General features: G+C 43.9%; 1 protein-coding gene across 1 annotated transcript; it reads left to right on the top strand.

The window, feature by feature from the left end:
* The first annotated feature begins 1192 nt into the window (after positions 1-1192).
* LOC306920774 (uncharacterized protein) lies at positions 1193-9402 on the top strand. Its single transcript, XM_079497649.1, has 9 exons — positions 1193-1202; positions 2074-2239; positions 2890-5298; positions 5410-5549; positions 5939-6143; positions 6232-6336; positions 7120-7313; positions 7735-7876; positions 8510-9402. The coding sequence occupies exons 2-9, from the start codon at positions 2074-2076 to the stop codon at positions 9016-9018; spliced, it is 3870 nt and encodes a 1289-aa protein (XP_079353775.1). The 5' UTR covers positions 1193-1202; the 3' UTR covers positions 9019-9402.
* The last annotated feature ends 6167 nt before the right edge of the window (positions 9403-15569 follow it).

The raw sequence follows: 15569 nt of genomic DNA, 5'->3' as shown, positions 1-15569 counted from the left end.
AGATGAGGTCTCCCCGAACGCGTGCATATGTCCAGAGGCGGACTTACCGTTGGGCTAGGGTGGGCTGCAAAATATATTTAAAAAAAAAAGGTTATTGTATTTAGTTGTATTATAGTTAAACTATTGAGAGCTCCTGCCTGCCTGCCTGCCTCTCTTTTTAGGGGCCTGGGTACCCCAAAATGAAAACAAAATAGCCCAATTTGCCCCCGCGCGCCCCAAGGGGGGCCCTCAAATTTGCTCTAGCCCGGGGGCCCTCAGCATGGTAAATCCGGCTCTGCATATGTCAGACCAGCTGACACAAAGAGCCGTTTAGATGTGTTTTAGTGTGCAAATAAACAGTTTTTCAATTGATTCAGAGGGTACTCTTATTTTGAAGAGATCGTCCACCGGAAGTCTTATATTCGCTAGCTTAGATTCGCCAAAAAAACACTGGTGTGCATTCCACAGGGTTGGTACGCAAACTCCGTTCACTTCATGGGGCCAGTCATATACTCTATGGGCCAGTCCAATGGCAGCTCTCCTACAAGATCGTTGTGTAGTAATCGTACAACATAAACATTACAGAGACTTTAGTTGTTACTGTACAATACTTTAAAACAGTTGGCATGTTGCACACATGCCTAATTAGCCATTTAAAATTTGCTCTTATTTGCGCCGCCCTCGTTGAAAACAATGTATGTCCAGCTTGTCCCAGTTCAGGCTGCATGAACAGCGCTCGAGCGCTCGGTTTCTGCCCCCTCAATATCGTAACATTAGATGGCTCAGCCTCTGAGTGGGTTGGGGCTGCAAGGATATTTCAAAACAGACTACTAAACACGGGCAGAGCCGCGGCGCAGACGCAGTCTAGCATTCATTGTTAATGTAAGCCAGCGACATGACGATGCAAAGACGCAGCTAGACGATCCTTAGCTCTAGTACTTGGTCCTCTCTCACCAAGTCACCGAAGCAAGGTAGGTAAACCAGCGAGACAATATTAATATGCTATAACTTATATAAACTTAAACGTTCTGCAAACGAGTCTTATTTATTAACAGGATGCACTGTACATTGGCTAACTGGCTCTGGCCAATGTGTAGCTTAAGATTTAGACTCTCGTATAGCCCGTCTCCGGACCCCCCGGGTTGAGCTCCTTTGGACCCTAAAGTCAACAAAATGTCAGAAACTTTAACGTAGGGTTCCGAAAGGAGCTAACTCTCGTAGAGGTAAGAATCGAAAAATACCTCTACGAGTCTAAATCTTAGGCTAGCCAATGTGCATGTCAGACATAAAGAGTTTACATCGACATGTAAATATGAAATACATGTTTAAACAGTAGCTAAAGTGTAAGGCTATTCATTAGCAACCGCTAGCATGGCTGCATACAACACCAGAAGTTCCCTCCAAAGTTGTGCAAATTCGCGCTTATCCCGAATTTCTACCCGTATCGTTTTGAAAGCTAGCACTAGTCTGTTGGCTTGTGTCTAATTTAAATCTCACAGAAAGATCTATTAACAATGATCTTTTGTAAAAACTGTCTGTCTGTGCTATGTCAAGTTGTTTAGAGATAGTGCTCCAGCAGACCAGTGTCGAGTGAGCTAAGATAAGACTTCCGGTAGACTCCAGCAGAGGTAGTGGCGAACACCCATTGACTTCAGTTGTATAAACTGTAGTTTCAAAAATCTAATTAACCATTATATCGTTATTTTAAACCAATACAACATTATTTTGCTATGCTTCTTTCATGTGACATGATGACATGAAAAAAAGCCAAGATTTACCAAGGATTTGGAATTGGAAAGTTACAACATGTGAGCTACATTGAGTTATCTATTCTAGCTAAACACACACTGCCAGGTATGAATCAATTAATACTAATTATTTAGCAATCAGCCATAAATAAAGCTTGTAATGTAATTATCTACCATGATAGATTAATTGCAAACACACATCCTTGCTTCTGGTGACAGATGTTTTTAAAAATAATTCCTGTTATTGGTGTATGCCTGTCTACAGATGCAGATTATCTACCTTATCTGCTCTGCAAATTCAGTGTAATTGTTACTGTAAAATAGTCTTTTGTTTCTTTTTTAACAGATGCATCATTCCATATTGACCGCCACTAAGTCTGTACAGCTCAGCAAATGTACAACCTGCTGTACGCTGTACCACTGCTGTTGGTGTGGACACTTCAAACCAGCCAGACTTGGAGCATTGCAGAAGCATATAAATGCTCATATTAGAACTGCACTCACTTTTGAAGGTATGTATAAGGTATTTTCTTTAGAGAGTGAAGACAATGTATGTCAGAGTGTACTGGAGGCATTCCCATTATCTGTCAAATTGACATTGGGACTCATTCAGTATTCAGACTGTTTGCATTGGCCCTGCAGGGTGTGTTATTCATGCACTCATTTCATCCAGATTGAACTGTAACTGTAACTCTCTTTATATTGGCATTGATAAATCACTGCTTCAGCACTTGGAGCTAATCAATACATTTTGAGTTGAGTCCACGTTTCCCAGGTTCCATCCCTGCAACGCATGCAATTTGTGTTGTTCAGATTGCCAGTAGTCTATGACAGATGGCTTGCCCCTTAACCCATTCTGGGCGGGAACCCCTTTTGGTGTTAGCGTTATGTTATGCTTTAGCTATTGAAAAAGAGCAGATCTACAAGCTTGTAGGTCTGCTATTTTTGAAAAATCGAAGAACGACTCACTGACATAGCTTTTTCAGAAAACTGTCAGGATGTAGAAGACATTTTTAGAATCTGATCTCAGGTCAAAATGGGTTATGTACATTTGAAATGTAAGAACGCTTCATGAGTTGGTGCTGTGTGTGTGTATATACTGTATATGTATTTATGTCATAATATTGTATGTCTCTCCCCCCCCCCCCCCCCAATCTCCTAGATCATTGCATCATTAGATGCGGTCTTGATTGCAGATCAGCGGCACACTATCATTGTCCCTGGTGTGAGAATACCCTTTTAAGGTCTGATGCGATGAAAAAACACCTTCTGAATTGCAAACTCCAATCAGGTCAGCTGTTCAGCCCTCCTCAGTCGCCCAGCCCTGCGATGCACAGCGGTCAGTCCCCCAGCCCTGCGATGCACATCGGTCAGTCCCCCAGCCCTGCGATGCACATCGGTCAGTCCCCCAGCCCTGCGATGCACATCGGTCAGTCCCCCAGCCCTGCGATGCACATCGGTCAGTCCCCCAGCCCTGCGATGCACATCGGTCAGTCCCCCAGCCCTGCGATGCACATCGGTCAGTCCCCCAGCCCTGCGATGCACAGTGGTCAGTCCCCCAGCCCTGCGATGCACAGTGGTCAGTCGCCCAGCCCTGTGATGCACATCGGTCAGTCGCCCAGCCCTGTGATGCACATCGGTCAGTCCCCCAGCCCTGCGATGCACAGTGGTCAGTCTGACCACTGTTATGGCATGCACAGTGGTCAGTCGCCCAGCCCTGTGATGCACAGCGGTCAGTCCCCCAGCCCTGCGATGCACATCGGTCAGTCCCCCAGCCCTGCGATGCACATCGGTCAGTCCGCCAGCCCTGCCATGCACAGTGGTCAGTCGCCCATCCCTGTGATTCACATCGGTCAGTCCCCCAGCCCTGCGATGCACAGTGGTCAGTCGCCCAGCCCTGTGATGCACAGTGGTCAGTCCGCCAGCCCTGCCATGCACAGTGGTCAGTCGCCCATCCCTGTGATTCACATCGGTCAGTCCCCCAGCCCTGCGATGCACAGTGGACAGTCGCCCAGCCCTGTGATGCACATCGGTCAGTCCCCCAGCCCTGCGATGCACATCGGTCAGTCCCCCAGCCCTGCGATGCACATCGGTCAGTCCCCCAGCCCTGCGATGCACATCGGTCAGTCCCCCAGCCCTGCCATGCACATCGGTCAGTCCCCCAGCCCTGCCATGCACAGTGGTCAGTCCTCTAGCCCTGCGATGCACAGTGGTCAGTCCGTCAGCCTTGCGATGCACAGCGGTCAGTCCTCTAGCCCTGCGATGCACAGTGGTCAGTCCTCTAGCCCTGCGATGCACAGTGGTCAGTCCGTCAGCCTTGCGATGCACAGCGGTCAGTCGCCCAGCCCTGTGATGCATAGTGGTCAGTCCGTCAGCCCTGCGATGCACAGCGGTCAGTCCCCCAGCCCTGTGATGCACAGCGGTCAGTCCGTCAGCCCTGCGATGCACATAGGTCAGTCCACCAGCTCTTCAGGTCAGCTGTTCAGCCCTCCTCAGTCCCCCAGCCCTGCGATGCACAGCGGTCAGTCCACCAGCCCTGTGATGCACAGCAGTGGTCAGGTGCTCAGCTCAGCTCTGCCCTCCAGCAGTGGTCAGGCGCCCAGCCATGGTGACCCCTCTACCCATTCCAGTGCTGCCAATTCCAAAATCCAATGCCTGCACTGCTCAAAACTAATGTACCGGAAGAATCTCCGTCTTCACATTGCACGCGCACATTCAAAAACGGACAAGGACATAACTGCCGTAAGCCACCTTGCAGGTGTATGTGTAGATGCAAAGAATGGCATTTCAGCTGTCCAGAGAACTGGCCGTGGCTTTTCTACGCCGATACATGTCCAACGGAAATGGTGGGGGGAAATACAGACAACACGGTGTGAATTGGATGAATGCCTGAACTACCTTGATCTGTGTGAACACATCCGTTCACTAGATTACTGTGATCGCATAGCTACTGAGGAACCTCTGGACAAGTCAATCCTGGACAACATGGTTGCTGGTCAATTCTTTGGAGAAGGGAAAAAGGCGACATGCATAAAAAGGCAACAAGATGCACTGAGCGGTGGTGTCCCTTTCTCTGTTTTGGTTGAACTTGGTCACTCCTCACGCCGCATCCATCTGTCTATCCATGAGCCTGAAGTTACACAGCATAGTAAACTTGGCAGGATCATGGTGACGTACAACAAAGCCGACAATACTTGGCATTGTCCATGTGCCAAGCCACGGATGTCCTGCGCCCACCAGAACATTGCCAAATGGCACTTATTTCAATTCAACGGTGAACTGTTCATCACAACACCACCAAGTTCTCCAACAAAGCAGCCAGAAGAATCTGACTGTGATGCCTATCCTCGTCCAAAAGACTTGCGACGCATGACAGAATACATATTGTCAAGAAAGAAGATTCCGTTCAATCTCCCAGACGAAGTCATCCTTAAACGCCCAACCGAGTATCCCACTTACTTATATCCGGCTGAGACCAAATGCCTTCTGTGTCCAGACCAGCCACAGCTTGAAAGTCCAGTGGAAATCACCAGAAAGGCAAAAATAGTCACCATGGGTGGAATAATCGCCAGTAAGTGGGCAAATCATTTTGACATCATCTTTTGACATGTCGCTTGAAGTATGAGATTGATTGTATATCGGTGCAAGAGTTGTCTAAATGGTGTGTTATATACCGTGACAGATGTGTCGACCTTTACCCGAAGATGTGCAGTGTGCCAGATGTTCTACAGATACCAGGAGTGGGAGCATGGGCTACATAATTTCAACGACCACATTCTTCTCAGTCTGGAACTGTGCGTGTATCTCAGACACAATTTGCAGGTGCGTATGGAAAAACTGTTCAGTCTGTTAAACACAATGGGCTGTATTTTGCCTGGAGGCGTGGTCAATGCTCTTTGGCCACTCAGAATAGCCAAATGGCATTGATCACGCCTCCAGGTCTTAAGTTAAGTAATAAGACCTGGTACTTAAGACACGCAAAATACAGCCCATTGTGTGCCCACACAACACTTCTTTTTTTTTTGCAACAACGTCCACAGACGTCTTGGGCACCCCATATGGGGAATTCCCAGGACGTCTGTGGACGTCTTGGGCACACAAGCTGTTTTAAGTTAGTCTTTAAACATTATATAAATGAATATCCAAGTATGCTTATGTGACAACGTTCTTAATTCCCACCTGGTAATCTACCATTACACCCCACTCCCCAGAGTCATGTGTCAGTGTCTAGGGTCATAGACACCTTGGAGAGGTTAAGAAAAGTGTCATTCCCACCCAGAGACACAATGCTTCATGCCTACTGTCACTTTGAAACCTTGTCAGACATCGATTACACATATTCTTGTGTGGCGTGTGGCGACCACCCTCCTGTTGTCATCATGGACCTCCACAATAAAGGGATTTTCACTATGGCTGGTAGGTCATAATGTAATGTTTTGATTTGAATCCAAAGACAATGTTGTTTTGGTGTTAACATTCAGTCAATTTGCTTTGGGTTTTACAGTGAGTGAAATAAAAAACCCTTCTGATGACTACAATGGGGAGCAGAACATCACAGAGTTTTGGAACTCTGTGGAGATGGAGTTGATCTGCCGTGGCTTTGTTCCCAGTAAGTAAACCCTAGTAATTTCCTGTCTGAAGCTCTTTGGACAAATAATAGTGATGTTGTAAATCAGTGCTTCTCAACCTGTGTGGTCAGGACCCCAAAGGATTTTGTCGGATCCTCTGATGATTAGCATAATGTGCAACATTGTTTTCTCACTCAACAGCAAATAAACCAACATACAGTATAAGACCTTTTTTTGAAAGAGTCAAAAGTAATCAACAAGCCATACTATTAAAAAAAATTGCACTTGTGTGAAGTGAGGGGTGCTCTTATCATCATACATCACATTCCGTGCTCAGCCAATCAAATCATCACATTCCGTGGTACAAACACACAAAGCTGTACATAAAAGAGGCTAGTGCCACTCAAAAAGGTCAAACATATGAAAGAGCCAAAAATGTTGACATTTTGTGAGGATTTGAGCTTGTAGATCTGTTATTTTCACAATATGTATCTGTAGAACCGAGTCAAACTAAATGGAATACCTCAACTCCTACATTCACTCCACTCCTACAGTGTTTATCAGGTTGGGGGTCTCCAGTTCTAATAGAATTATTTTGGGGGTCACGACCTGAAAGATTTGAGAAACGCTGCTCTACATTACCCATATACTAATACGTGACACATTTTAATCTATTTTGTAAAACACCCACTTTGTTTAGCATGTTGAATTGCAACCACATTTATTTGTTTGTCCTGGTATGTATCTTGCTCTTTTGAAACATCGAATTTTAAAGTAAACTAATGAGCATTTGTAATCCTTTTTTTTTTTTTTTTTTTTTGCAGGCCATGCTAAGAATCCGCTGGCAGTTCATCCCAACTCCGAGCACTGGGCACCGTGGATAGGCCAACAAACAAGGAAGAGTGACGTAGTGCCGAACACTGAGTATGAGAAGATGTCTTCTGTAAAATCTGGAGTTGAGGCTGAACTCCAGAGTATTACAGAAGAACGTCTGGTAGATGAACTCATGAAGCAGAAGGTACGTGTTTGCTTTTGCCCAATACATTCAGTTTATGTTAAATTCAGAGTTTGTGTCAAAGTGTCCTTGAGCATTAGTCGCAAGACCCATTGCTCCCAATGTTCAGGTTGGTGCCTCGTCTGGTTTCCTCGGCCATTGGTGTATGTATGTGTAAATGTAAAGCGCCTTGGATAAAGGCGCTATATAAATGCACCATTTAACATTTAACTTGTGCTGGTGTGACACAGTAAAAAAAAAAAGAAAAGGGTGAACTTACAGTTGTTTTTAATCGATGCACACGCTCCTAAACAATCTACAGACCCCCCCCCCCCCCCCCCGCCGCAGAGGCATGGGAGGGTCATGACTGCGCACACCATGTATGTAGTGTAGGCCCAGGGCCACCTTGTATTGTCATTGAACACATCATTGTTACATCTTTCAGGTTGGAATTGTGCGGAAACTGTGTAAAGCATGTAAAGTGGATGACAAGGGAGCGAGAATAGACCTCATTTTAAGGCTGAGGAAGGGGATGAAGAGCAGAGAGACGTATGACAAGGTCTTCCAGCAGATCTGGGGTGCTTCCGGTAAGGACTAGTTTTTGAAGGGCAATATGTGAATATCTGCTAGTACATTCTTAAACGGTTGTACGGTGTAAAGGGGCACGGTGGCACAGTCTGTAGTGCTGTCGCCTCACAGCACTACAGACTCCTGGGTCCTGGTTTCGATTCCCGCTGTGGGCGCTGGGGGCGTGTTCCCTCCTCCGTGTCATCAGTTTGCATGTTCTCCCCGTGTCCCCTAGGGTAGGTACCCTCACAAAAACATGCAGTAATCCTGGTCTCTAAACTACCTCCCCCTGGCCAGCCGGGGCATTTGATGGAGGGGAAAGGAACTGGTCGGAATAACGTGTTCCTTCCACGCGCTACGTCCGGCCAGGGAAATTCCCCCCTGTCAGGTGAAAAGAAGCAGCTTGGACTCCTCATGCATAGAAGGAGGCATGATGTCAGTCCGCTGCCCCCCAGGTTGGCAGAGGAAGTGTAGCGCCCAGGATTACATTAGATAATTGGCACTGGGTGAAAAAAACTGGGTTGCAAAATCGTGGGATAAAAAAAAAAAACATTAAAATAAAAAATCCCCATCTTGACATGTCCTCTTCAGACATTCAACTGATACAGAATGAAGGACTAAAAGTAAACCGTGAATATGAATGTTTTACCCAGGTGGGTGGTCCGTCATCCTCTGCCCTCACGGCGTTGCCTACAGCGTCAAGTTCAACCCGAGAGCAGAGAGCCCCAGAGACCTGCTCTTCTCTTGGAAGCACTTCCCAAACGTTGTCATGTATGACTTCGCCCGTGGTTTGGCCACACATGCCGACCAGCAGCGCAAATCGAGTTCCCTGCAGTTCCACCCGCCATTCCAACCTACGGCTGACACCCACGAGGCTGCAAAGAAGAAGAAGAAGTTGACTGTGTCCCTTGATCCATGGCTTCTTAATACGAACAACTCCGACCCTAATGCTCATCCAGTTCCGGAGCTCCAGGGTTCACTTAATAGTCGGTTGGCTGAGCAGTTCTTTAGAAGCATGAAAAAAAACAACTACTTCCTGAACAATATGGCACCATCGACTCATGTGTTCGTCATGAGGAACATCGTTCAACACCACAACACGGAGACCAATGCCAAACTGCAAACCCTAAGTCTAGTATCAAGCCATTCAAGAACCTGGTGATGCATGACCATTAGAGTTGTCCCGATACTGTGTCGGTATCGGAAAAGTATCGGAACGGCCCTCATTTGATCATATCGGGTCATATCGGTATCTGCAAATATGCCAGTCTAACCACCGATCCGACACCGGGGTAAGCGGTTGACACTATGGCAGGTAAATACAATGTTGGGGCATGTGGAGTTTGCTTTCGAGTTGCCCAAACTGCAAGTGCACATTTGAGTGAGGAGTCTGCTATAAACACAACACGAGATATATAGCTAGATAGCTATAGACACTATTCCTGGTCGGTGGACTTCAAAATAAGATCTTTATTCTTTTTCTATTATTTAAATATTATTCTCTGGTATCGGCTAACACAAATGATTAAAAAAAAAATCAAGAGTGTCTCCCTTGTCTTTTTTTACCTATTTATTTTACATAAGTGATGCCAATTATGCTAATGAAGAAAGGTAGCATGAGTTCACCAGTTGATAATAGATGGATTACTGGATATCACAAACAAAGTTAACTGGATGCAAAATGATAGCCATTTCCAGTTATAGGCCGCTTAAATTTTAAATTTGTTCTGCGCTGTGAGCTAGTATATCTGATATTATATATATTTTTTTAGATTTGTTTTTGTCTTTTTTGATAGTATCAAGTGAAGATGGACAGGAAAGAGGGAGAGAGACATGCAGCAAATGTTGTCATGAATAGGACTCGAACACGTGGTGCGCTGTCAGGCCAAAGTCTGTGGCATGCGGCTGGACCACTTGGCCAGCGGGCGCCCCTGAAAAATCTTGAAAGTGTTTGAACACTGGCACAAAACATTTTCAGATGGGGTTCCACGGCCAAATTAATCCTTCTTTCGATACTTAAAGGTTTAGGTTTGAGAACAAACTGATTTAGAAGGCAACATCGGCCTCACAATCAGGTCTTACACACACACTGTAACCGTATATAAAATGCATGATTACGGTAATGATAGTTGATTGACTAGTGACAAACATGTATATTAGTAATTACATGCTGTATCTAATTCAAGCTCGGGTTCAAACGCACTGGGCCGATTGAACGATCATACCTGTTTTGGTGATGTCATCAGCTGTAAATCTTTCATCCATGCTTCCAATGGGAACTGATAAACCTGCAGCCAAACTGCTCCATTACCTGACCGCATGGATGAAATTATTATTACATAATATAGAAGCGTGTTTCTGCGTGGTGTATGCCATCTACGTTAACAATCTATTTGTGATTATCATGTTGTAGATAATCAAGTCTTTCGTTTTGTTCTAGACTTCTTTATACTATGCAATCATGCTATCTGTTAATATGTATATTGCATTCAAATCCTGTTTTGTTCTTGTACACAGGTCATCTCATAATAGTAGGGATGTTATTGTTAACAATTAATAGAACATTCATTAATAGGCGTTAAGAAATTCTTCAATTAAACTTAACAGTTAACAATTAATTGCAGTTCTATCATTGGGTGGTTTTCTGTGAATGTAATGCTGCCTGCGCACGCACACGGCAGAGGAACGCAATGGGTCTGAGCACACTTTAGATTCCATGCGCGGACAGAAGAAGCTGTGTTTTACGTCATTTCCAGCTGGTAGATGCGTCGGCCAGATTCCCGGAAAAGCTTGGCCCAGCGGCAGAATGCCGCGTGGGTGGAGCTTCCTTTCCATCCACCAGCTGTCTAAAAAAAACGCAAATGACGCAAAACACAGCTTCTTCTGTCGGCGCATGCCCAGGCTGATTGTGGGCCGGCTAAAAAAAAGGTTCCCTCCCCACCTTGGTAGAGAAACGTCTCTGCTTTTGCATGTGATGTGACAGACAAGACACTTTTCATTATTTTATTCCTCATAAAAGATGCTATTGCCTGCCCCTGTATCTCAAATAGTCAAATGAATATTTGATTAAGGAATATAATATGCCTTTTGTATTCTTTGTAACATAAAAATGTAGATTTAGATTATTGAGTCTCAGATAAAAAATTGAATAAATGCTGCTTAACAACTAACCGGTTAATCGATTGATAAGGTTATCAATTATCAATTAATGAATTAATCGATAATTTGAATCTCAACATAATATGCCAACATCCAGTGAAGATTGCTGATCTACAAGTTCTTGTGCAGATAGGGTGACAGAAATGACAGGTCTTACAGCTCATAGACGCAGCTCCAAACTCTCCTCCTTTAGAGAGTTCAAACGTTGTGCAAATACTCCTCTTATTAACATCCTCCTGGTAATTAAAAGGGACAGTGTTTTATCATGAATTGCTTCAGTCTATCTTTTAATTAAATATTAAAATATAACAAGACATAAATGCATATAATGTCACGGCAGACGGCATACATTTGCACAAACAATATTGTTCATCCCATAAAGGTCAATTTAGTTCCAGTTGCACACTACAATGAATAAATTATAGTGTTTTTACTGTGCATGTTCAAATATCATTTTAATAACAAGATAACGATACGCACCAGCTCATTAATAACTCGGATTAGGTGGATGGTTTCATCGTGATATGCAAACACCCTCGCAACACCTGCAATGGCAAAGAGTTGAATAACACTAAGCTTTGTGGCTTTAGAACAGTGGTTCTCAATCTGTGAGACCTGAGGATGTTGCGTGGGCTGTCAAATAATTGGCAACGACACTACAATTTTAACGATAATTTGATATTCAGTGATACCAATAAATAAGAATTTAAAGTATACTGCATTAGTTCCATCAATCTACTCTGAAACACAATCGATGAAAGAGATATTTCACTTTTGGCAGCCAAAAAAGGCTGCCGTATTAACTGGTCAGATGGGTGAGCCACGGACAATATACACTATTTGTTACAGTACAGATATAATCTGGAATCGCATCAAATAACCGTGCTTTTGTAGGCCTAATAATAATAATCCAGGTCTACACTATAATGCAATGTAATGCAAGTATCGAAGACATCTTAAATACCCAGGTCAAATAATAGTACGTCAAAACAGTATACTTGGAGTAAATAGTTACCTCCTCACGCTCATAACACAGCATAACATGAAAAGCAGAATGTTATGTCAACCTACCCATGTCATCGACGGTGGCCAGCAGATAGGTGTTGTCATTGTCACCCACGCAAGTGACGTGGATGTGGGTGACATCCGTGCCGTCCTGCAGCCATGCTGTCACAAAGCTGAAGGATGTGATAGAGGTGACAGACAGGCCCCGAGCGTGACCCACGAAGATGACCCCGCCGTCCGGCGAGCACGCCATGCAACTGGTGCTCCCAGGCAGCTGAACAGGAAGTGACAACATAACTGTAAATAAAATGGTTGATTTGCTAAAAGTATACGTTTGGTTACAACAATGGCTTCTATTTCAGCATGCTAACTTTCTATAGGAAGGGAAAGGCTGTAACCTAGTTTGTATTATACTGTAGCTTGGAATCCCCACGATGACATTGGGTTGGCATGTTTCTGTGCTGTGACAGCACACACAGTGTATGTGTACACACACACTGTGTGTGTACACACACAGTGTATGTGTACATACAAGGCAGCATACAAGGCAGCATTAATTGTGTCATCTTATAATGCACTTTAAGACCAATACATATATAAATGCAATGGAAATGCACCATTTACAAGCAGGGCATGTTTGGAAACAAGTGTAATTAAATAAACAAACATTGAACAAGAACATTTTCACACAAAAGGAAAGTGATTGAAGTTGGGGCATGGTGTTTAGTATAATTATTTTTTGTCTAGTAGGTCTATAGAGAAAGAGTGTGGTGGGGCTCCTCCCTCTAACTCCGCCCACATTTGGCCAAGTACGGAGCCATGTTGTTTGTTGACACTGTAGTCATAGCTTGAGCTTCTAGTCGAGCAAGTGCTGAACTCGGGCTGTGTATACCATCTTCCATCTCTCTACTATCTTTGACGTCTCTGTTTAGAAGATATGCTGTGTGACCGTTTAGACAGTGTCATGGTACAGTATAGGTGGCCTATGTTAAAGTAGGTCTATACCTGTGTGACAGGGGTACATGTGTTTGGTCCGACGATTCATTGATCCGATACCCCTCACCCCTAACCTAACCATAACCGCAAGCACGGGAGCAGGCGCTAGTCCGAGGTGCGGACGCATATCGAACCAATGCTCCGTCGGACCATAGTATGCCTCCCGTGTGACAGCAGACAGAGTCATGGTAGGAGGCCTATGTTAAAGTAGGCCTATACCTGTGTGACAGCAGACAGAGTCATGGTAGGAGGCCTATGTTAAAGTAGGCCTATACATGTGTGACAGCAGACAGAGTCATGGTAGGTGGCCTATGTTAAAGTAGGCATATACCTGTGTGACAGCAGACAGAGTCATGGTAGGTGGCCTATGTTAAAGTAGGCCTATACCTGTGTGACAGCAGACAGTCATGGTAGGTGGCGTATGTTAAAGTAGGCCTATACCTGTGTGACAGCAGACAGAGTCATGGTAGGTGGCCTATGTTAAAGTAGGCCTATACCTGTGTGACAGCAGACAGAGTCATGGTAGGTGGCCTATGTTAAAGTAGGCCTATACCTGTGTGACAGCAGACAGAGTCATGGTAGGTGGCGTATGTTAAAGTAGGCCTATACCTGTGTGACAGCAGACAGAGTCATGGTAGGTGGCCTATGTTAAAGTATGCCTATACCTGTGTGACAGCAGACAGAATCATGGTAGGTGGCGTATGTTAAAGTAGGCCTATACCTGTGTGACAGCAGACAGTCATGGTAGGTGGCGTATGTTAAAGTAGGCCTATACCTGTGTGACAGCAGACAGAGTCATGGTAGGTGGCCTATGTTAAAGTAGGCCTATACCTGTGTGACAGCAGACAGAGTCATGGTAGGTGGCCTATGTTAAAGTAGGCCTATACCTGTGTGACAGCAGACAGAGTCATGGTAGGTGGCGTATGTTAAAGTAACCCTATACCTGTGTGACAGCAGACAGAGTCATGGTAGGTGGCGTATGCTTGGACGTCTCTGCGTTCCGGACGCTTTCTCTCTGGGAGATGACCTCCCAGGTCCTATCCAGCAGTCTGTCCACAACCTTATCAATAATTAGCCATTGGTTAATGTATATGTTTGTATCAGGCTACCTTATATTTACCTAAACATTGTTGCTGCATGTCGGGTACCTCATATGTCCAAAACTGTTACTTTTCAGGAGAAAAAATAAAAAAAGAACAAAAACATTTATAGCAGATCTACAAGCTCAAAATGCACTGCGGCATTGTAGATCTGCTATGTTTTCAGACAAATTACAAAGTAGGGCAAAAGACATAAAAATCAACATCATATTTATTTATATTTATTTGGTAGGCTATTTACCTTATATTAAAGGGATATTTCACTTTCAAAAAACCTTTTGGTCATTTCATCATCTACTCAGGCTTATGTGAACACCCCAGACAGTTTTTAAGTTGCCTCAGTCACTATTTATATATTTGATATTCATTTTAGGTGCCCCGCCCCCTTCCTATACAAACCAATTATAACTTAAAACTCCATTTTAACCATGATAGATTCATCGAAAACACCCGACCTATTTTCTGTTGACTGATAATGTCCTTCTAATACGTGAGGGGGGCGTGGTTTGTCATTTTACTGTTTTAATTTATTTTTAATTATTCATTTTGATTTTTTTTGAGGAGCTGGAGCTGCAGGAGGTTCTTTTCCAAAATAATTACTAAAAATAAATGAAAACAGTCAATGAAAAACCACGGCCCCCTCACGTATTAGAAGGACAATATCAGTCAACAGAAAAAAGGTTTAGGTGTGTTTGATGAATCTATCATGGTTGTAATGGGTTTGTATAGGAAGGGCGCGGGGCAGCTAAAATGAATATCAAATATCTAATTACTGAATCAAGCAACTTAAGAACTGCCCGGGGTGTTCACATAAGCCTGAGTAGACGTTAAAAGGACCAAAAGTTTTTTTTTAAAGTGAAATATCCCTTTAACGGTACCCATTTAGTCCTGACGTCGAAATAAAAAAACGTTCGCCCTGAAAGAATATATATTCAAAGATTTTTTGCCGCATTCTTACGATTTTTTCAAAAATAGCAGACCTATACAAGCTCATAGCGCACCACTCGGTGGCGCGCTATGAGCTTGTATGAGCTTGTATGACTGAGCTGCTATTTTTCAATAACTAAAGTACAACATAATGCTTAGTTAAAACAGGGGGTTCCCGTCCAGAATGGGTTAATTTCAATATAATACTATATTTATATGTATGTGGTATATGTTTACCTTATGGATCATGCGGTATGGCTGGGGCAGCCTATCTCTGAGCTGATCAGGATCCATAAGGTAGCTGCCTTCATCATCATCATCATCATCATGATCCTCACCCCGGCCATGAACTGACATGACTGAGATAACATTCGTTATTAATTGATTTATTTTGAACAATATATCAATAATCGTTAATATATTTTAATTTAATTTATTAAACTAATTATTAAAAAAATCTATTCGATGGGCTGAACAATTAGGCCAATTGAAAAATAATCCAAATCACAATATGAACTAGGCCTAC

The sequence above is a fragment of the Electrona antarctica genome, assembly GCF_951216825.1.
Source record: "Electrona antarctica genome assembly, chromosome: 3".
In the NCBI taxonomy this organism is placed as follows: domain Eukaryota; kingdom Metazoa; phylum Chordata; class Actinopteri; order Myctophiformes; family Myctophidae; genus Electrona; species Electrona antarctica.
Note: the sequence above shows the minus strand (reverse complement) of the source record. Positions and strands in the feature narration are given on the sequence as shown.

Coding starts and splice junctions, on each gene's coding strand:
- LOC306920774 (XM_079497649.1), top strand. CDS start 2,074: ATGCATCATTCCATATTGACCGCCACTAAGTCTGTACAGCTCAGCAAA. Junction 2,240..2,889: donor AACTGCACTCACTTTTGAAG/GTATGTATAAGG, acceptor CCAATCTCCTAG/ATCATTGCATCATTAGATGC. Junction 6,337..7,119: donor CTGCCGTGGCTTTGTTCCCA/GTAAGTAAACCC, acceptor TTTTTTTTGCAG/GCCATGCTAAGAATCCGCTG.